We start from the raw sequence: 23,759 nt of genomic DNA on the forward strand, positions 1-23,759 counted from the left end.
AGTTCGCCGTCCGTCATTTTAGAAGCTTCGCCCGTTTTTTTCTTCAGTTTGAAAAATCATTGCTCCGAGATTTGCGGATGTTTTTCCGTTCCGATCGTTGAAATTTGCATGAGTATCCGCGATGTTTAATTCATTCCGAGTGTTCCGAGTGTTCCGTCGCGTTTCACCTTAAATTGTTAGTGCAAAAGTGGAAAGTAGCCATTAATGGGAGTTTCTGCAGTCTCTGTCGAGAGCAGACATGTTTTCTGTTGCTCCGCCTTTATTCATTAACGGTCGCTTGCTGTGTTTTTTTTGAAGATGTGGCATCATATGTATATTTTATGTGTGTTTTACGTGCTAGGCGAATTCGAATAAAAGTTTTGATGCCTTTATACGCAAAAATAAATCGAAATAGCAGTGAAAAGAAAATTATTGCCAAGTGCGCGAAGAAAAATATATTGTGAATTTAATGTTATTTCCGTTGATGGCTCTACGCTTGTAACAGAAATCTCTCGAGAGGAAATGACTCAAACGGACTGAGCGCAGCTGAGTATCATGTTTTCTCTCTTCTCATTGCTCTCAGTTTGGGAGACTCTTATTTCGTAACGCTGTTATTTTATATTAGTGTTTTATTTTATAGTTGTTCTGGGAGGATGTTTTTCGTCCAGAGTTTTGATCTCCGTACTCTCAAGATAACTTTGATAGTTCTTTTTTTTATTCGCCGTTTTCAGGACGTGGATAACGCACAACAGGGAGTGTGTGTGATATCACCCTGAGTTTGATGTATGTTCGGTGTGAAGTCAGAGGGGACCAAGTTGCATGATTGGGAATTTCGATTTATTGATTGCATTAGTTTAAGCATTTTGTAGAGTACATACCACATTTATCAGATTTGGAAATTCAATTCAAGCGCACAGCAGGAATAACGGATCGAATTTGCTTTGAATGATCAACGAAAACCCGTCATAGCACAACACTTCAAGTTCGTTTTTCTCGAATCATAATATATATATATAAAAGATTTCGTCAAGTAAGCATTTAGAACATAGTTGTTTACTATTAGATAATATGTCTTTTTACACAGCTATAAAGGTGACAACAATTTTAGGACCGAGTGCATTTTTAATGTTCCATATTTGTTTTTCTCAAAATGTTACTCTACATTTATTATTGATCTTCAAATTAATATTATTACTTAGACCTTAGAAATGTTAGATTAATCGCTTTTTTTTTCAAATCAAATTTTAATAAATCAATTCGTTTTATATAGCTTCTAATGTGACAATGTTCGAAAGGACGGAATTTATTTGTAATATTCTACTGTTTAGTATTGGTAATTTCAATATTAATTTTACTAACCAATTCCTTCAATGAATGGCTTAAAGTTCCGGATCTGTATTTATGTTTCCTAATGATTATTAGTTTAACATTTTGTAATAACATTGTAGTTTGTAGAATATTTCTTTTTACACAACAATAATTGGAAGCCAGAGTGCATTTGTAATGTTCTATATAATTTAACTAATCAATTATTCTATTCGTATTCTCAATTTAATTTTCTTTTTATGCAGCTAGTAATGTGACCGCGAACGGAAGGCCGGAGTGGATTTAGAAGGTATAACAACGATCATAGTTATAGTTATAGTTATAGTTATAGTTATAGTTATAGTTATAGTTGTAGTTGTAGTTGTAGTTGTAGTTGTAGTTGTAGTTGTAGTTGTAGTTGTAGTTGTAGTTGTAGTTGTAGTTGTAGTTGTAGTTGTAGTTGTAGTTGTAGTTGTAGTTGTAGTTGTAGTTGTAGTTGTAGTTGTAGTTGTAGTTGTAGTTGTAGTTGTAGTTGTAGTTGTAGTTGTAGTTGTAGTTGTAGTTGTAGTTGTAGTTGTAGTTGTAGTTGTAGTTGTAGTTGTAGTTGTAGTTGTAGTTGTAGTTGTAGTTGTAGTTGTAGTTGTAGTTGTAGTTGTAGTTGTAGTTGTAGTTGTAGTTGTAGTTGTAGTTGTAGTTGTAGTTGTAGTTGTAGTTGTAGTTGTAGTTGTAGTTGTAGTTGTAGTTGTAGTTGTAGTTGTAGTTGTAGTTGTAGTTGTAGTTGTAGTTGTAGTTGTAGTTGTAGTTGTAGTTGTAGTTGTAGTTGTAGTTGTAGTTGTAGTTGTAGTTGTAGTTGTAGTTGTAGTTGTAGTTGTAGTTGTAGTTGTAGTTGTAGTTGTAGTTGTAGTTGTAGTTGTAGTTGTAGTTGTAGTTGTAGTTGTAGTTGTAGTTGTAGTTGTAGTTGTAGTTGTAGTTGTAGTTGTAGTTGTAGTTGTAGTTGTAGTTGTAGTTGTAGTTGTAGTTGTAGTTGTAGTTGTAGTTGTAGTTGTAGTTGTAGTTGTAGTTGTAGTTGTAGTTGTAGTTGTAGTTGTAGTTGTAGTTGTAGTTGTAGTTGTAGTTGTAGTTGTAGTTGTAGTTGTAGTTGTAGTTGTAGTTGTAGTTGTAGTTGTAGTTGTAGTTGTAGTTGTAGTTGTAGTTGTAGTTGTAGTTGTAGTTGTAGTTGTAGTTGTAGTTGTAGTTGTAGTTGTAGTTGTAGTTGTAGTTGTAGTTGTAGTTGTAGTTGTAGTTGTAGTTGTAGTTGTAGTTGTAGTTGTAGTTGTAGTTGTAGTTGTAGTTGTAGTTGTAGTTGTAGTTGTAGTTGTAGTTGTAGTTGTAGTTGTAGTTGTAGTTGTAGTTGTAGTTGTAGTTGTAGTTGTAGTTGTAGTTGTAGTTGTAGTTGTAGTTGTAGTTGTAGTTGTAGTTGTAGTTGTAGTTGTAGTTGTAGTTGTAGTTGTAGTTGTAGTTGTAGTTGTAGTTGTAGTTGTAGTTGTAGTTGTAGTTGTAGTTGTAGTTGTAGTTGTAGTTGTAGTTGTAGTTGTAGTTGTAGTTGTAGTTGTAGTTGTAGTTGTAGTTGTAGTTGTAGTTGTAGTTGTAGTTGTAGTTGTAGTTGTAGTTGTAGTTGTAGTTGTAGTTGTAGTTGTAGTTGTAGTTGTAGTTGTAGTTGTAGTTGTAGTTGTAGTTGTAGTTGTAGTTGTAGTTGTAGTTGTAGTTGTAGTTGTAGTTGTAGTTGTAGTTGTAGTTGTAGTTGTAGTTGTAGTTGTAGTTGTAGTTGTAGTTGTAGTTGTAGTTGTAGTTGTAGTTGTAGTTGTAGTTGTAGTTGTAGTTGTAGTTGTAGTTGTAGTTGTAGTTGTAGTTGTAGTTGTAGTTGTAGTTGTAGTTGTAGTTGTAGTTGTAGTTGTAGTTGTAGTTGTAGTTGTAGTTGTAGTTGTAGTTGTAGTTGTAGTTGTAGTTGTAGTTGTAGTTGTAGTTGTAGTTGTAGTTGTAGTTGTAGTTGTAGTTGTAGTTGTAGTTGTAGTTGTAGTTGTAGTTGTAGTTGTAGTTGTAGTTGTAGTTGTAGTTGTAGTTGTAGTTGTAGTTGTAGTTGTAGTTGTAGTTGTAGTTGTAGTTGTAGTTGTAGTTGTAGTTGTAGTTGTAGTTGTAGTTGTAGTTGTAGTTGTAGTTGTAGTTGTAGTTGTAGTTGTAGTTGTAGTTGTAGTTGTAGTTGTAGTTGTAGTTGTAGTTGTAGTTGTAGTTGTAGTTGTAGTTGTAGTTGTAGTTGTAGTTGTAGTTGTAGTTGTAGTTGTAGTTGTAGTTGTAGTTGTAGTTGTAGTTGTAGTTGTAGTTGTAGTTGTAGTTGTAGTTGTAGTTGTAGTTGTAGTTGTAGTTGTAGTTGTAGTTGTAGTTGTAGTTGTAGTTGTAGTTGTAGTTGTAGTTGTAGTTGTAGTTGTAGTTGTAGTTGTAGTTGTAGTTGTAGTTGTAGTTGTAGTTGTAGTTGTAGTTGTAGTTATAGTTATAGTTGTAGTTGTAGTTGTAGTTGTAGTTGTAGTTGTAGTTGTAGTTGTAGTTGTAGTTATAGTTATAGTTGTAGTTGTAGTTGTAGTTGTAGTTATAGTTGTAGTTATAGTTATAGTTATAGTTATAGTTATAGTTTTAGTTATAGTTATAATCACTTGTGCCAGTAACACCGGCTGAGTGTATCCTTTGGCTTACCTTCCCTACTAACACTTCCTAAATTCCCGAGATATTTATGAGAGGTCGTAGAGTTCTCTGCGTCTCTCTTAAGTAAATATCGGAATAACATTCCTTCCCTTTCCTCAGCAGTTGCAAGGACGTGGCCAGGACAATTCTTGACTGTTGGAGAAAACTTGCCTTCATTTAAGAGATACTACTAATCATCAGCAACGGGTGGAGGCAAGCTTTTAACTGAACAGTTCTGAATTCGTACCACCTACGATATTGTGCAACTTGCTCAATGCTAATGCTAATGCTAATGCTAATTTGACTTTCCAGCACACTAAATGGCATCATTTCTGCCAAAGATGACATGTTTTCTGCCAACGCTAGTTTGGGTGTATCAACAACGAAAAATCAATGACCTACTTTTCGCCCACGAAGTACGACTTTGACCCCATTACTCTAGCAAGAGCCCCTACCGAAAGCCCGAATACCCCAAATGCGGAGGCACATAAAATGTTTACAACCATCCGTAAAAGTGGGGCAAAAATTATAATCCAACGGCACTCGTCCCCATTGGTGTTGGCCCCATTTTCTGGGAAGGAGGCAGCACTTCCCACGAAGCCATTTTTAGTTGCTGGTTCACCAAAAATGAACTCGGCTGAGGTAGGTGAAAAACCGAACCAAAAGCAACGAAAAAAAAAACACAACGCATACCAAAATACCCACCATTAGAATCGCTAATCCTGGGTGAGTTTATTGTGGAGCCTTCGCCATTGTTGGTGTTATTGGTGCTGCCTGGGTCGCCTCCGCCGCCGGCTCCGTTGAAGACGACGCCTACGGTACTTGCCGAGGTGGATGCCGCCGCGGCCACGGCCGAAAGCATTCCCATCGTAGTGACCGCCGCCGGGTGCTGACGGTGGTGGTGTTGTTGGTGCTGCTGCTGCTGCTCGATTCGATCGATGGCGGCCAGCATGTGCGGTGCAAAGTGGGCCGGATTGGTGGCCGCATGGTGGTGGAAAAAATGCGAACTTGGAAATCCAGCCGCAGTCCGACCGTTGAGCTGCCGCCAATCGTTGGCCATATGTAAATGGCCCGCCATGCCGCCTAATTGATGTGGGAAGCCTGATCGAGTGTGGGACCAAAAAAAAAAGCATGCAAAAATCCAGGACCCATCCGCAGAACCGCAGGTAATCCGGTGGGCAGGGAGAAAAATAGAAGAAGAGAAAAACAATTAAATTCACAAATGTTTGTGCGGGTGCATTGTTAGTGATCATTTGGAAACCTCCAAGAATGGAACCTGAAAGATTTTATGTACAGTTCTTCACGTTCTCCAGCGAACGAAGCTTCGGATGCCAGAGGAACACACAAAGAACTTTAAACCCATTTTCCATATTCTGGACGCTTCCATTATGCATGCAGCATCCCTAAATTACGTTTTCCATTACAGTAATGCATCGAGCGGTGGAAGAAGCTGATGGCGTTCGTTCTTCTTGTCTGCATTCGGGTGGCTTGTTGGGAAAAAAAACTCAAACAACAAGGAAGTTTCCAGGAACGCGCAGAACCCTTTTTCCTTCGGGGCTACACAAAAAGTGAAATGAATTTTTAACTAATAGCAGCATCTTTTGTTTTGGCACACCGAGCTCTCAATCTGCCAGGAGAGGATCGGTCTTCTTGTGCTGTCGGAAAACGAGAAAAAAAATCGTACACAAAGTGCCGGCTTATGTATTATACCGAAAGCACTCAGCTTCATCGCATGGTGGAATGGTGGATATATAGTCCCACAGTTCTCTTCTTCTACAACGGAGCAGTAGAGAAGACTTCGTCTCGCTGAAACTCGCCCAACAGATGAGAGCAAGCTTCCGAGCAGCCATCGCTACTAGGAGTAGAAATCAAACCAGAAAAACCCGTCTCCACACTATAAAAAACCCAAGTGTGTGGTGATGTTAAGGAAAACCTTTGTGCGATAAAGGGTTTGCCACTGCTGGGCGAATCCGGACCGTTCCGGACCTCCTCGTCCCCAACTCTCCACCAAAGCTCCAAGGAATCGTCTTTCGTCCTTTTCTTACAAGCAAGCGAACTTTGGCGAAAACTAGCACACTTATACTCTCGTGTATATCCTCGCAAGCACGAACACGGCACCAACACTCGGGTCACGGAAAATATCTCCATCATCATCATCAGCATCTGTCTCTCCGCATATCCGCAAGCCGAGCGCGGCAAACGCCTGCCCAAGCATTCGAACGCCATCATAGTGGGGAGTAACCTGGTCTCATTGGTGCGCCACAAAAGCACCAGCCCCGGAGACGCTCGCGCCCGCCTCCCCCCATCCTTGCCCTTTTTGCTTGGCAGCGAAAGCACGGGAACGGATTGAATCACCACCGTCGGGGAGCCGGGTGACGGGGGTTCCAGCACTCGTGACCTCTATCCCGACGCGTTTGACGCAGTTCGGTTGGAAGCGCCGCAGAAATATAAAAATGCGTCGACAAAAAAAAATGTAGACCTCAGCTTCACATAAGACCAAACATACACACACACACGCGCGCGCGCCCTCTGGTGGAGAGAATACCGTTTGGTGTCATTTATAAGAGTTTGCTGCAACTTGACAACCGAGGAAAAAAACCTCATGGCGGGTGTGCTTGATAAGTAGAAGCTTTTTTACGGCAAATATTCGTCTTTTTGGCTCATACTGAAACGATATGTGGCTCTAAGAATGAAGGTGATCGATGCCACGAATATCAGAATTTCAAAAATGTAAACATATACTCGAATGACATATTTCCGGAAGCAACTTTTGGTTGATCCGACGTGTTATAACGTGTTATAGATAAGTTCAGTTGAAGATAGTCTAGTTAGCGAATGTCTTCTGTATACATCTTAAGTGAGTGTCTTTCGGGCTGCGGCAACATGGGCAATTGTATAGCGAAAAATGATATCAATACTAGAAGGATGGCAGCGATTATCATTTGAGGACTTATTGAGATTGGCATTACTTCGCATTAAAAAATGAAACGATATGAAATATTAATAATCTTCATGACTCATATTCATAATCCTTAATAATTCGATTTCTTCTGTGATAGATTAAGCAGTAGAACCAATACGACTTGATTGTGATAGTCTGTAAATGAACATTATTTCACCGAAAATGCCTTGCTGATGCTATAGATTCTAAGGCTTAGAACAAAACTAATAATAATAATAAGACAATGGAAAGAAATCACAATACCATAGATATCCATTAAAAATAAAGCAACTTCATGATTTCATGTGTATTTGACCTCAAAATATCACGAAATCGTAAATATTTTCAACATGTATTTTTGTTTCTTCCCCATAAACTTCAAATTCAATGTAATCAATGACAATATAATTTTGTTATAATTTTCACCCTGTTATATGTCACACTGATATTCGTTAATAATTTTCAGTTAGACAGTTGAACTTCCTGCCAAAAGCTAGGGATACTATTTAGAGTTTCAAAAGAGTTGAACTAATTGATTTCTGTACAATAAAAAGAATTACATTAAAATAAAACAACTGTTCTGAACAATCACAGTCCTACGTCAAATTTCCGTCCGTGCCCCTAGGCTCAGACCCTCCTACTTTTTTTTCTCTATCTTTCTTTCTTTCTGTTAGAGTGACTCTCAACACTTTTGGCTGGTTCGGCACTTTACCTCCATTTCGGAAGAATATCGAAGGTGGGAATCGAATTCGTGACCTCAAGCGTGAGAGGTCGCCTCCGATGATTCAGAGTAAGTGTCTCAGATTTTCAAAACTGTCTTGTTTAAAATGGGTAAATTTGATGCACATTCGAAGCGAAACTTGAAGGGGGTGTATTCAAATGTCAATATGACGCGTTATTTTGACGTAGAACTACGTCTTTCAGGAAGGGTACCAAATCAGAAAACAGATCACGTTTTTATGGAATAAAGTTAACGTTAATAACTATTTTCACTGTGAACGAATTCTCATGATTTGCATACCAATCGAATCGGGAATTTTCAAAGATTTGTTTGATATGCTACACATTACAATTTGCTAATATCTTAATGGTTGAAATTCAGGAAAACTGGAACACTTCCTTTTTTCCCATATATTTGTTCTGCCGATTTGTGTGCTAACCCTACCCGTATTTCGAATGATTATAACTCGAACATTTCTTAACAGATCGGAAAGATGTTTGCATCAATAGGAAATATTGGTACGCGTCTATCACAATTAATAAAATGTTATTTTTCATGAGATGAACAATCGAATAATCGTAAAATGTCAAGCGTTATTTAAACGCCCGAACTGCCAAGTTTAGTTTGGCCCGATATTTTCAGAGGGAAATGTAAAATACAATGATCGTTTGAAAATTCTTCCGTTCACATATTTTGGCATCATATCAAACGTAGAAGGACGTTCATCAAATTTATTTGTAACGAAGAACATAATCTATTACAAAAAGACGGGTGGGTAATGTCGGGGACATAACCGGAGTGACGTAGGACTATACAAAGGGGACAGCTTTTGTTAAATATATATTTTAAATATATTGTTTTATTTTCTTCTCCTACGTGAATACCTACCTATCTACCTGAATAATGGATTAGTTTACTGTTTACTCTTTATGAACATGTTGATGGTTCTGAAAAGAACCTTTGGTGTTGTGTTTTTGTTATCACTCGATATTCCCATCTTGTTCGGTTAAACCTTCCTGTTTAGCTATTGCGTTTGCCACTCGCCACAGCTTTCACAGTTGGAAAATTTCTTCCCATCCAGCTTGTGACATGTTGTTCAGTAAATTACATTTAATGCGACGTGCCGGAGAAACACTTTGCCACTCACTGAAACTAATTGTTGCCTTGATGAGCGCCGAACCGAAGCTGCTTTGTTTTTGATGCGGGTTTTCTGATTGTCGTGAGCAGCTTTGCAAGCCAACTCGAGCACTCCGACGGCCTCTATATACTCTATAATTGCTGTTAGGTATACTGGTGCTCCGGCACCAATCCGTTCGGCCTAGTTACCCTTGCGGAGCAATCAGTGAATGCGACCAACAGGGAACTGGAGACCTGCACGGTTCGAGTGAGACTTTACCTTTCCCTTAACTTGTCCTCCTTTGTTACGTCCAGGATGCCGATGCCGTACAACCACACGGGTTTACGGTTTGAAAGAAAATAAGATATTTTTTTGGGGTCCGCGTGTTTTATACTCTAGCGGTACACACTCACAGGATAGAGACAAATCGGCAGACTCAGCCAGAGGGGCGAGTCCAACGAGACGAACGAATGAGCGTTAAAAGAGAGCGATGGCAAAAAAATACATTCATTACGATTTGTTCGCTCGTTGGATTCACATGCAGGCTAAAAAGGGTCCTTTTCAGGATCACAAAATTATCTTCAATCTAAAGAGTTTATTGTTTTGTTATCACTCGATATCCCCATCTTGTTCGGCTAAACCTTTATGTTTAGCGATTGCATTTGCCAATCGCCACAGCTTTCACACCTGTAATTGAACATTTGCGATGACAGTGGTACAGTGTCGACTTTCAATGTGGGGTCATAATTTGGACCCCGAACTCTATGTTAACAAAAATGTCCAACTAAATATGTCGCATTACAGGTCCGTCCAATTAGCTAAATGTCGAGATAAGTGTAAATTACTGTAATTTCAATCTAGAAGCAATTTTAGAATTGGTGAAAATCAATAAGCTCAGAACAACTGCCAAATTTACATACTCATCATATCCTGGTAAACAAATTATAAAAAAATCAATTTGTGTTTTATTATTATTTTGGATATTGTTTTAGAAAGCATTGAACTGTATTTCCTAAACTCTTTTTTGGATGGTTTAATGGCCCTGAAAAGCGCCTTGTTTTATGGAATGGTTCCAATTTAGAAAACTTAGTACTCGTGGTTTTGAAAAAAACCATTTCGAACGCCCTCGATGCCGCCTTGTTCTGGATTTGCCACCAAAGCAGTTTGTATAAAAAACAAACTTTTTTCTTCTGCTACCTGATGCCGTTTTGCGATTGCGTTTGCCACTCGCCACTCGCTGCAACTGCCTGTTGTTGTCTTGATGTCCACCGAACCGAATGTGTTCTGTTCCGAATGCGGGTTTTCTTATCGTCGCGAGCAGCTTTGCCAGCTAACTCGATCACTTCGGCGGCCGAAACTATATAACGCCGGCTAGGTGGACTGGTGCACTGGTACTAACGCGCTCGGCCTAGCTACCCTTGCGCGGAACTCCAGATCAACACGCTTTCCCTTCACTTTTCCTCCTTTACCATGTCCAGACATGGCTGCTTGTGTTGGTTTGTTAATGTGATGTGATACGAAACGATGTGGTGTACGGTTTGAATGAGAATGATCGTTACGGCAGCGGAGCGGGGATTTTTAAGCTGACTGGCTGGCTCGAGAGTTACGCATGTGTGAGACTGCGACCAATGTTTCGTTAATTTTTTCTTTTTCCTTTCCAATCGTGCTTCATTCTATTTCGCTGCTGCTCTGGTTGCCCGTTTTGGTCGGTACGATTTGAGGAGCACAAAATGGACCAATCAAAAATGGGCACATAGTGCATTTTGACAATGCTTGATATTTCACAATTATTCAATTATTTATCTCAAGAAAAATGAAATGTTATTCGTTATGATAGATGCGTAGATATATTTCCTATCAATTGATGCAAAAACCTTTCCGATCTATTGAAAAATGCGCGAGTTATAAGCGTTCCAAATCTTGCATTTTTTCCTACTTGTTCAGTGCCTAGATTTCCATTTCACCCCCTATATCTTCCGGTTAGACGTAGTCCTACGTCAAAATTTCGATGCATTCTACAATAATATTCGAAGTGGTAAACAAGTGGATTGCATAATATAGTTGCGTAGTTCTAAGTCGAAAATGTGCGGTCTTGTCCTAGATACAACCCATTACAATTTTTTATTGGAGGTTCATTCGTTCGTGGCCATGTAAGATGGCCAAAAAGCTAGGATTGTTTCATTCGTTCATGCAATGCATTTTAAAGAAAGCCGTTGGGCTTAAGGCTTACTGAAAGCAACGAGTTCACGATCTCTCTGACAAACAGGAGGCAGCAAGAGGTGGGAAGAGCAGCCTAACGTAATCCTACACAAGCGGTATGCGAGTGACGAGATCCTTTCTTCGGATGAAAGAATGTTCAACAATTCTGCTTGCAACAAGACTCTGCACATTCACACCAGTTTCTTCTTTCTTCTTTCTTCTTTCTTCTTTCTTCTTTCTTCTTTCTTCTTTCTTCTTTCTTCTTTCTTCTTTCTTCTTTCTTCTTTCTTCTTTCTTCTTTCTTCTTTCTTCTTTCTTCTTTCTTCTTTCTTCTTTCTTCTTTCTTCTTTCTTCTTTCTTCTTTCTTCTTTCTTCTTTCTTCTTTCTTCTTTCTTCTTTCTTCTTTCTTCTTTCTTCTTTCTTCTTTCTTCTTTCTTCTTTCTTCTTTCTTCTTTCTTCTTTCTTCTTTCTTCTTTCTTCTTTCTTCTTTCTTCTTTCTTCTTTCTTCTTTCTTCTTTCTTCTTTCTTCTTTCTTCTTTCTTCTTTCTTCTTTCTTCTTTCTTCTTTCTTCTTTCTTCTTTCTTCTTTCTTCTTTCTTCTTTCTTCTTTCTTCTTACATACTTTGTTACTTTCGAACAAAATCCAGAGACCATACCACTTCGTTTGTAACTTGCTGTTTGTTACTCGTGATTGTCTAGCTCAAACCGCACGACGTTCTCGCCACAAGGTCGTTCACCCAGCACTCACCGGCAGCATTAAGCTGTCAATCGGGAGCACGTTTGCACTCCGACAGAGAAAATGGCAGCATGGTTGGTGGAAGAAATGAAGAAGTACCCGTTAACCCACGGTAAAAGCGTGAAAAATTCTATAGATCTTCGACAAACTTCGAAATGCGGCGAGGCGAAATACTTGTTTCGTTTGACGTCACTGCACCTACCGAAAGCCGACCTCCACGGACCGGTGTATAACATCCGACTCTAACCATTTCGGCGCACAAAAACAAGCTGCCCTTCATTCAATGTCACATCGTCTTTTCAACATTCCGCTGGAAAACCGTGAATTTGAAGCAGAAAGGAAGAAAATCCAAAAAGAGGAGATTTAGAGAATCAGCCTTCCATTCTACCCGAAAGTGACAAATACCATTCAAGGAGTGCCTTCTGTGTTCTCTCAAGGATAGGATCCCGCCGGACGAAAAGTCCGATATTTACAAAATTCCGTGTAAATCTTGCCCGGCGGTGTGCCAAACCCGTCGTAGCCTAAAGGTACGTTTGAGGGAGCATAGAAACGCCGTGGAAAATAAGCGACCCAACGAATCGAGTGTAGCAGCACACTATACGGGGCTCAATCATGAAATTGACTGGGACAACGCAAGACTCAAAAAGTGGATCAGGAAGGCCTCCCATCTAATTGCATGGGAATCCATGTACATTCATACTGCTGAGCCGCCGCTTATGAATGAGTTTGAAGCTCCGATTACATCGAATTTATTCAATTTGACCAAACTAAACATCCAGTGACTTCATCTTTCTTGACGTGTACTATACCAGTACAAAGCTGTTTCTTTGTGTTGTAATCAGTCGGACATCGTCCCGTAGATGGGCATCATCGAGCCCGAAACCGGTCGACTAAAAAGGTATATTTACCAACCTTTTTTAATTTTGTAAGAACCATAAGTGTTGTGTCCTGTCGCGTTCCACGTGTGTTTTCCAACGTCTCACAAAGGCTCACGATGGCGGACGAGGCCTGGAAACACCAAACAACAATAACAAAATGTGTACAATAGGATTGGACGATCTTTATAAAAAGATCGATTTTCCAAACGGTGTAAGGATCGATCTCCTGATTAAATCGGCACCAAAGAATCGATCTTTGAAAAATCGAAACTTTCCCAATTTACCTGCTTATTCTATAAATGTCGTCTTTTCTTTAAACAGGGAATACAAATTTCATATTTATAATGTAACATCAAAAGCATTTTGTTCCTCAGCATGCAGGCCACAAAAAAAATTTAAGTCCAGAAAAAAAATTCCAGGGCATTCATCTTGTGCCGTCAAGGAGTCATTAAGGAGACCATTAATTAAAAAAGCATCAATAGAAATTCAACAAATAGTATCTGCCCAGAACACAGCTGGCAACGATACCACAAAGGCCAATCGCATAAAAGTCAAAGCTTCTTGATTTTGGCGCCAACATTTCGCCTGGAATTGATGTCAACATCTAGTTCAATGATCCTATGAGCCACTGGTTACAGTACATCCCCTCAGTAACTGCCGCTAGTTCTGTCTCTGTCAGCATTTGTACGGAAGTAAATCGACGAAGATGCGATCCAAATATTGACATTATGTTTGAAAATATTGTTAGATGGTTTTTGGTGTGATTGAAATCGATGTATACTGAAAAACAAATCTACCAAAAGATCGAATCCTCCAGTAAAAAAGATCGATTCAAAAAATCGGAATGGAAAAGATCGATCTTCTGAAAATCGATCCGAGATCGCCCAATCCTAGTGTACAAACGTAAATTTATATAAACAAAACTTTTTATATTAATTGCATGTGTATTACACTCGTATTAATGTTCTGTAATAATTCTAATTGTATAATCTATCTACGATTTCAATGAATTCCTATACATATATCTTTTATTAATTGTTTTGGTGACGTCGCAGTTAATGTTTTCTTTTTATACTTGCGCATTTATGTTATTGAGCAATGTGATGTGGTCCTTGTTCTACTGTTTTCTGTTGTTCCTCTGTCTCCTTGCTTGATACTGCCTTTCAATGTTATAGTCTAGAAGTGACCCTTCTATGTCTTTTGTCTTTTGTAATCGGTTGAGAGAATTTTGGTTCGGTAGCACGCAACTCTTGTGGCTCACCAGAATGCGTTGGTGGTTCTCTTCCGTTTCTGCCTACAAAGTTGTTGTCGATGCCTATTTAAGAGAATACATAAAAAAGGGCCACTGTGCGGACCTGCACAGTTGAGGTTAGAGTCGAGTAGAACCTCACCACCATCACCTCTTTCTCAGCACATTGTATTTTATGTAACTTTTTTTTTTTGGTTGCAGTTTTTTCCTCGCTTTACAGATTTCTTGACACAGGTAAGTATACAAAATTGTTTTTTTAGGTTCTTATCATTACAAAAAAAAATGTTTTTACTATAAATATACATTCGTAGTTCTAGGCAGAAAGAATGGCCATCGCCTTTAGCCGAGTATACGCTCATTGTTGGAGAGAAGCGGAAAAAACCCAACTCCGACAATGGGTTTGTACCTTCGCTATCCGGCTGAGAACCCTGCCCATTGAGCGGTATGTAGAACACTTCAAATGCTCTGACAGCTCAAACCGATGAAACCATTTGCTATCGATGTACAGGGGGGTAACACGCTGCAGTATTCACATTGTGCGTAGTTTTTGTGACGGTAGATTGTTATTTTGTGATGGGGACGTGTTCAAAAGTGTCGAAGACACATATGTGATGGAACCCACCGGTTACACGTTCAATAGGGAAAAGAATTATTAACACTTAAAGGAAGAATCGATGCATCCTCGGAAATACTCAGCGCAAATAATACTCCCTCTTTCCCCCGCCAATTGGAATCATCGGAAGTTAGCGGCATTCGTGAGCATCTTATAATACAGGGTGGGCCATTTAAAGTGGAATCATCTGGCAACCCGATAACTTTTGACAGAGATGTCAGATTAACAAATGTCATACCGCGTTGGAAGCGTCATTTCAGTACAATTTTAACCATGGAACAATACACACCTAAACAACGCGCTGAAATTGTTCAGCCGTACATTCAAAATAACTTCTCAATTGTGTTAACTAAACGTGGAAAAATGCGTGGAAAAATAAAAATAAAGTTAAAACATCGCCTGGAGACAACACTATACGTCGATTATATGCCAAATTTATATCGTCTGGTAGTGTTGGTAATGTCAGTCATCTGTCCAGACAACGACCAAGACGTTTCGACGAGAATATTGATGCCGTTCGAGCCAGTGTTGCAGAGACTCCATCGACATCAGGTCGCCATCGTTCGCAAGAGTTAGGCATCGCTCGAACCACTCTCCGACGCATAATTCGTGTTGATTTGAAAATGTTTCCGTATAAAATTCAAATGGCTCAACAACTTAACCCATCTGACTTACCACGTCGACTTGATTTTGCGAAATGGACCATCGAAATGGCCAAAAATGAACGTGGCTTTTGGCAAAAAATCATAATGTCTGATGAGGCGCATTTCAACTTGAATGGAGGAGTGAATAAACAAAATTGTGGGTTTTATGCTACTGAAAACCCTCAATTCATCGAAACGCAACCTCTTTACGACCAAAAAGTTACTGTGTGGTGTGGCATTTATGCCGATAAAGTCATCGGCCCGTACTTCTTTGAAAACGAAAATGGAGCAACGGTAACCGTGAATGGGGAGCGTTATCGGACAATGATAACCGATTTTTTATTGCCATTTGTTCGTGAAAATGAATTGGACAATTACTGGTTCCAACAGGACGGCGCTACATGCCATACAGCGGCTGCCACGACCAAATTATTGCGCGAAATGTTCCCCGGAAGATTAATATCGAAAAACGGCGATTATGACTGGCCACCGAGATCACCTGATTTGACGCCTCCTGACTTTTTTTTATGGGAATATTTAAAATCCAAGGTATACACTGGTGAACCAAGGACCCTGGCTGCGCTGAAAGACAATATCCGACAAGAAATTGCTGCCATATCGGCCGAAACATTGGGCAAAGTGATGGAAAATGCCGAAAAAAGGGCACATTTTGCGATCAAGGCCAGAGGCGGCCATTTACGTGATATCATAATCAAAAAGTAGTTAGAACAAATCTCCTTGGACCAAAATAAATGAATTTCAAAATTTTTTTTTTTAAATTCCACTTCTTTACTTTGCTATTGCAAAAACAAATCCTTCCACTTTAAATGGACCACCTTGTAGAACTGCTGCTTTTACCAAAAATGCGGTTCCGTTCGGTCCGACGGCAGAAAAGTAATGGGATTAGGAGAGAAGAGTATAGTGCTTGGCGAGCTAGCGAGACCATTCTCATGTCACTTCGCAATCACAACTAAATGTCTTCTTGTTGAAGTATAGAGCACTTAAACGTTTACAGTTCATTTGAAAAGGGCCCTTGTGACAAATACAAAACTCTACTTCAAACTCCTTCCTGACCTGTCTTGAAAAAGATACCTCATTCTCGTTCGACGCTCATCAGCAAATCGTGTCTGCTTTCGAGATCACCAAACGAAACTCTGTTGAAATGTTTGTTTCTTCTAGTTCTATTTTTCGAGTCAATAATTCACAACCAAAGAACGAGGTATTAAAGCTCAAACCTTTGCACTCGAAGCGTCACGCTGTCGTTTTCGAAACTTTGAACTTACTCCCCAGTACAGAAATGAAAGGCGTAGTCCTACGTCAAAACCATAAAAGTGAATCGCACATTCCGGAGAATAAGTCACTATAACATCAATTTTTTCATTATAACATCAAATAAATCACACGTTACATTGTTAGAGTGGATGGGCAACATAAAAATATACATCGGCTATGAACGCAATCAGTGAGTCAATGAATTTTAGCTGTTCAAAACAAGCATGAAGATGTTAGGTTAGGTTACAGTTGCAGAAAAAAGGGTTATATAGTGAGCTAAATAACAACCATGACTTGGTCATTCAGCTAAAACATTTCGAAGCGTGCCATCAGAAATTTGGGTTAAATTGATTCTAGTTTAGGAAATATTAACCCAAGTATTGATAATATTGAAGAGTGGACCTCTATGAAGGAAACATGGAACTACTCTACGGCACCTGCAGTTTGATCCCCAGCTTGTGTATTAAAGCCACCGTTTAAAGTCAGCTAGGAACAAATATAAAAAATGATTCTCAAAAGTGACACTGCGCCACAATTCCGGCTTGCGACCTGCAAAAACGTTCCGCTTTAGCGTCTTTCTAGGGAAATCGAACATCATATTTTTCCTGCTGACGGCGAGTTCAACACCACCGTAATTATGATGACCGAAAAGCTGCACCCAACAGCAAGTGCAGCCGCTGCAGGACAGTTCCCTCCATCGCAGTCATCGCCCGTCATTTGTCTTGGTGTGAATTTTCTCCAAAGCAAGAGAAAATCTCCTCCCCGGGAGAGACCCTCGTCATTATCGTCGGAGGACACAGCTTCTCAAGATGCTTTCTCGTCTCTTTACATAAAGCAACACGAACGCTACATATGTCTCACTTGGAGCTTATACTCAGAGCGCGCGACAGCAAAGAGCATATTACGAACAGATTTGAGAAAATAAAAGAAGAAGCACAACAATGGAAAAAAGGCTGAATAAAAAGTCTCGCTCAGAAGGATATTACCAGCTGTGGCGCTATCTCACTCTCGTTTGTGCAGAAAACGGTTGGTTGGTCCTCTTTGTCAGTGGCTCGGAAAATGAGCAGAATTTCCCGCGACAGAAACGTTTTCAGTTGCATATGTTCAACGTCTTTATTGGTAGCAGCTGAGCTGACTGACGGATTTCGACTGCGAGTGGAACAAGATTTAGTGAATTGAAACTGGCTTCTAAATAAGAGTTGTGGTAGATTTTTGTACATTCAGAGGGAACGGATGTGTATCAGTTCAATATGGGAATTTAGGTTCAAATTTTTTGAGCATTTGCCTAAGTTTTCCATTGAAAGGTGTGGTTGTATCTTTCAACAATTTTCGTTTATACGTGGAATAATATTCCGGGAATGATTAACGATTGATTTTTCATGTGTTCCGATCCGATTCTATTCAACATCAGCACAACGTCTACGAGTGAATTTGATACACATTTACTAGTAAAATTGGAAAATATTGTTTCATCTTGATCCAGCTTGTGACAGTTTGGAAATTTCAACGATGGAAAATCCTATTCACATTACTGGAGATGAATAAATTTTTATTTGAACGCCTTTCCACTATTTCGTAGATGAAATTGGATTTATCCATTCAAAGTGTTTTGAAATTAATAAAGTTTTGACCAAAAAAAAAAAAAGACGGGTGGGTAATGTCGGGGACATAACCGGAGTGACGTAGGACTATACAAAGGGGGCAGCTTTTGCTAAATATATATTTCGAATATATTTTTTTATTTTCTTCTCCTACGTGAATACCTACCTATCTACCTCAAAATGGATTAGTTTACTGTTTACTCTTTATGAACATGTTGGGGTTCTGAAAAGAACCTTTGGTGTTGTGTTTTTGCGTTCTTTTTACAAACTTGATTCTTGTTTTTTTTTCTGAAGGCTTTGTACTTATTAAATGTTCAACGCCGGGCATCTTTCGGCATATGCACATATCGTACAATCAAAATGATGGCTGTGATAGGGAATGCATAGGTGGTTATCAGCTCATTCACTGTCATATATTTCACTATTGAGCATATTACCGTACCTTAAACTGTGGTTTCGGAGACGAATGAATTGTAAGATTTGTAGTCTCCGCAAACAAAGTAAATAAAAATGAAACAGAACTGAGTTTTTGGAGACGAACTCTACGATCTGTCGAGAAATAAACGAGCTATAAGCGTTCTGAAAAACCAACAGTAAATACAGGGACGGATGATCTTCGGAATCAAGTCCTTTAAAATAAGAACAGAGCAGCAGGAAATACATAGCTCATCATGTTGCTCCATTGTTAATTTTCTATACAATGCAGATGTAACGTCAGTCAATTTTCAACATCAGTTATCAACCAAAGAAAGCAATTTTTTGCTACTGAGAAATTTCGTTAATGCCATCCTGCATACAATGTGTTGTAATTTGAAGCCACTTTTAATTCGGCCACCAAAGCAGTCTGTATAAACAAACTTTTCCCATCTTCTACCTGCTGCCGTTTTGCGAATGCGTTTGCCACTCGCTGAAACTGGTTGTTGCCTCCGAACCGAATGTGCATTGTTCTGTAGGCGGGTTTTCTTATTGTCGTGAGCAGCTTTGCAAGCCAACTCGAGCACTCCGGCGGCCGAAATTCTATAACCGCTATTAGGTATACTGGTGCTCCGGCACCAATCCGTTGATGCGATGTGATTTGAATCGATGCCATACAACCACACTGATTTACGGTTTGAAAGAGAGTGATATATTTTTCAGCGGATCCGCGCATTTTGTACTTTAGCGGTACACGCTCACAGGATAGAGACAAATTGGCAGACTCAGCCAAAGGGGCGAGTCCAACGAGACGAAATACATTCATTACGATTTGTTCGCTCGTTGAATTCACATGCAGGCTAAAAAGGGTCCTTTTCTGGATCACAAAATTATCTTCAATCTAAAGAGTTTATTGTTTTGTTATCACTCGATATCCCCATCTTGTTCGGCTTAACCTTTCTATTCAGCGATTGCGTTTGCCACTCGCCACAGCTTTCACAGTTGGAAAATTTCTTCCCATCCAGTTTGTGACATATTGTACAGTAAATTACATTCAATGGCACGTCGCATTACCACCACTCAGTGTCGCATTGGAGGCGATTTTAACCTGTAATTGAACATTTGCGATGACAGTGGTACAGTGTCGACTTTCAATGTGGGGTCATAATTTGGATCTCTATGTTTACAAAAATGTCCAACTAAATATGTCGCATTACAGGTTCGTCCAATTAGCTAAATGTCGAACTAATAGTAAATTACTGTACTTTCAATCTGGAAACAATTTAAGAATTGGTGAAAATTGAATAATCAGGAAAGTCCCCAACTATCAATAAACTCAGAACAATTGCCAAATTCATATACTCATCAGATCCTGGCAAACAAATTATGAAAAAATCAATTTGTGTTTTATTATTATTTTGGATATTATTTTAGAAAGCATTGAACTATATTTCGTAAACTCTTTTTTGAAAGGTTTAATGGCCCTGATAAGCGCCGTGTTTTATGAAATGGTTCCAATTTAGAAAATTTTGTACTCGTGGTTTTGAAAAAAAAAAACATTTCGAACGCCCTCGATGCCGCCTTGTTTTGGATTTGCCACCAAAGCAGATTGTAAAAAGAACAAACATTTTTCTTCTGCTACCAGCTGCCGTTTTGCGATTGCGTTTGCCACTCGCCACTCGTTGCAACTGCCTTGTCTTGATGTCCACCGAACCGAATGTGTTCTGTTCCGAATGCGGGTTTTCTTATCGTCACGAGCAGCTTTGCCAGCTAACTCGATCACTTCGGCGGCCGAAACTATAGAACGCCGGCTAGGTGGACTGGTGCACTGGTACTAACGCGCTCGGCCTAGCTACCCTTGCGGAGCAATTGGCGGATACACCTACGGGGAACGGCAAACCAACACGGTTCGAGCGGGATTTTGCCTTTCCGTTCACTTTTCCTCCTTTGCCATGTCCAGACATGGCTGCTTGGGTTGGTTTGTTGATGTGTTGTGATGCGAACTGATGTGGTGTACGGTTTGAATGAGAATGATCGTTACAGAAGGAAGGAAGGTCTTGTATTATAGAGACTTTAAACTTTTGTAGTTCATTCGTCTCTAGCCTTGAGAAAGGCCCTTTGAAAACTCTACTCTACTTTACTCCAGCGCTACCACCTCCACCCTCTTGCCTTGAGAAAGGCACTCGATCCGTCGCCGTCCAGCCCGTCCAGCAACGATGTTGTCCAGTCGGTGTCCACACAAAGAATGATCGTTACGGCAGCGGAGCAGGGATTTTTAAGCTGACTGGCTGGCTTGAGAATTACGCATGTGTGAGACTGCGACCAATGTTTCGTTATTTTTTTTTCTTTTTCCTTTCCAATCGTGCTTCATTCTATTTCGCTGCTGCTCTGGTTGACCGTTTTGGTCGGTACGATTTGAGGAGCACAAATTGGACCAATCAAAAATGGGCACATAGTGCATTTGGACAATGCTTGGTATTTCACAATTATTCAATTATTTATCTCAAGAAAAATGATATGTTATTCGTTATGATAGATGCGTAGATATATTTCCTATCAATTGATGCAAAAACCTTTGCGATCTATTGAGAAATGCTCGAGTTATAAGCGTTCCAAATCTTGCATTTTTTCCTACTTGTTCAGTGCCTAGATTTCCATTTCACCCCCTATATCTTCCGGTTAGACGTAGTCCTACGTCAAAAGTCGGGTGGGTAATGTCGGGGACATAACCGGAGTGACGTAGGACTATACAAAGGGGACAGCTTTTGTTAAATATATATTTTAAATATATTGTTTTATTTCCTTCTCCTACGTGAATACCTACCTATCTACCTGAAAAATGGATTAGTTTACTGTTTACTCTTTATGAATATGTTGATGGTTCTGAAAAGAACCTTTGGTGTTGTGTTTTTGTTATCACTCGATATTCCCATCTTGTTCGGTCAAACCTTCCTGTTTAGCTATTGCGTTTGCCACTCGCCACAGCTTTCTCAGATGGAAAATTTATTCCCATCCAGCTTGTGACATATTGTTCAGTAAATTACATTTAATGCGACGTGCCGGAAAAACACTTTGCCACTCACTGAAACTAATTGTTGCCTTGATGAGCGCCGAACCGAAGCTGCTCTGTTCTTGATGCGGGTTTTCTGATTGTCGTGAGCAGCTTTGCAAGCCAACTCGAGCACTCCGACGGCCGGAACTCTATAATCGCTGTTAGGTATACTGGTGCTCCGGCACCAATCCGTTCGGCCTAGTTACCCTTGCGGAGCAATCAGTGAATGCGACCAACAGGGAACTGGAGACCTGCACGGTTCGAGTGAGACTTTGCCTTTCCTTAACTTGTCCTCCTTTGTTACGTCCACGATGCCGATGCCGTACAACCACACGGGTTTACGGTTTGAAAGAAAATAAGATATTTTTTTGGGGTCCGCGTGTTTTATACTCTAGCGGTACACACTCACAGGATAGAGACAAATCGACAGACTCAGCCAGAGGGGCGAGTCCAACGAGACGAACGAATGAGCGTTAAAAGGGAGCGATTGCAAAAAAAAAAATTATTACGATTTGTTCGCTCGTTGGATTCACATGCAGGCTAAAAAGGGTCCTTTTCAGGATCACAAAATTATCTTCAATCTAAAGAGTTTATTGTTTTGTTATCACTCGATATCCCCATCTTGTTTGGCTAAACCTTCCTGTTAAGCGATTTGTTGCCACTCGCCACAGCTTTCACAGTTGGAAAATTTCTTCCCATCCAGCTTTGTGACATGTTGTACAGTAAATTACATTCAATGCGACGTGCCGAAGCGCCACTCAGTGTCGCATTGGAGGCGATTTTAACCTGTAATGGAACATTTGCGATGACAGTGGACAGTGTCGACTTTCAATGTGGGGTCATAATTTGGATCTCTATGTACACAAATGTCCAACTAAATATGTCGCATTACAGGTCCGTCCAATTAGCTAAATGTCGAACTAATTGTAAATTACTGTACTTTCAATCTGGAAACAATTTAAGAATTGGTGAAAATTGAATAATCAGGAAAGTCCCCAACTATCAATAAGCTCAGAACAACTGCCAAATTCACATACTCGTCAGATCCTGGCAAACAAATTAAGAAAAAATCAATTTGTGTTTTATTATTATTTTGGATAATGTTTTAGAAAGCATTGAACTGTATTTCCTAAACTCTTTTTTGGAAGGTTTAATGGCCCTGAAAAGCGCCTTGTTTTATGGAATGGTTCCAATTTAGAAAACTTTGTACTCGTGGTTTTGAAAAAAAACCATTTCGAACGCCCTCGATGCCGCCTTGTTCTGGATTTGCCACCAAAGCAGTTTGTATAAAGGACAAACTTTTTTCTTCTGCTACCTGATGCCGTTTTGCGATTGCGTTTGCCACTCGCCACTCGCTGCAACTGTCTGTTGTTTTGATGTCCACCGAACCGAATGTGTTCTGTTCCGAATGCGGGTTTTCTTATCGTCGTGAGCAGCTCTGCCAGCTAACTCGATCACTTCGGCGGCCGAAACTATATATCGCCAGCTAGGTGGACTGGTGCACTGGTACTAACGCGCTCGGCCTAGCTACCCTTGCGGGGAACTCCAGATCAACACGGTTCGAGCGGGATTTTGCCTTTCCCTTCACTTTTCCTCCTTTACCATGTCCAGACATGGCTGCTTGGGTTGGTTTGTTGATGTGTTGTGATGCGAACCGATGTGGTGTACGGTTTGAATGAGAATGATCGTTGCGGCAGCGGAGCGGGGATTTTTAAGCTGACTGGCTGGCTCGAGAATTACGCATGTGTGAGACTGCGACCAATGTTTCGTTCATTTTTTTCTTTTTCCTTTCCAATCGTGCTTCATTCTATTTCGCTGCTGCTCTGGTTGCCCGTTTTGGTCGGTACGATTTGAGGAGCACAAAATGGACCAAACAAAAATGGGCACATAGTGCATTTTGACAATGCTTGATATTTCACAATTATTTAATTATTTATCTCAAGAAAAATTAAATGTTATTCGTTATGATAGATGCGTAGATATATTTCCTATCAATTGATGCAAAAACCTTTGCGATCTATTGAGAAATGCTCGAGTAATAAGCGTTCCAAATCTTGCATTTTTTCCTACTTGTTCAGTGCCTAGATTTCCATTTCACCCCCTATATCTTCCGGTTAGACGTAGTCCTACGTCAAAAAACGAAATTCGATAAAAAATTTTAACCAATTTGTTAATTGCACAAGTAAGGCTTCTGTAGCGAGTTCCATGTTCATCAGGTCATCAGGATTGATAAAATAGAAGTACCGGTAGGGACTATGTCTTTGATTTCTATATAGGGGGGTCACTCTACGAAAAATGTAACGATTTATTAAGAGTTTTCAAACGCA

The 23,759-nt window shown here is 39.8% G+C and overlaps 1 protein-coding gene across 7 annotated transcripts in view; it reads right to left on the reverse strand.

The window, feature by feature from the left end:
* LOC129762457 (runt-related transcription factor 1) overlaps nt 1-23,759 on the reverse strand; it is a 167,873-nt gene that overhangs the window by 12,710 nt on the left and 131,404 nt on the right. For 6 of the 7 annotated variants that reach the window (XM_055760715.1, XM_055760714.1, XM_055760713.1 and 3 more), the window contains one exon: nt 4,702-5,097. The exons of the other annotated variant lie outside the window; for it this stretch is intronic. In XM_055760715.1, the coding sequence (XP_055616690.1) occupies nt 4,702-5,097 (396 nt within the window). The remainder of the gene's footprint in view (nt 1-4,701; nt 5,098-23,759) is intronic. 7 annotated transcript variants of the gene reach the window in all.

Source organism: Toxorhynchites rutilus, chromosome 1, assembly GCF_029784135.1.
Source record: "Toxorhynchites rutilus septentrionalis strain SRP chromosome 1, ASM2978413v1, whole genome shotgun sequence".
Lineage (NCBI taxonomy): Eukaryota > Metazoa > Arthropoda > Insecta > Diptera > Culicidae > Toxorhynchites > Toxorhynchites rutilus.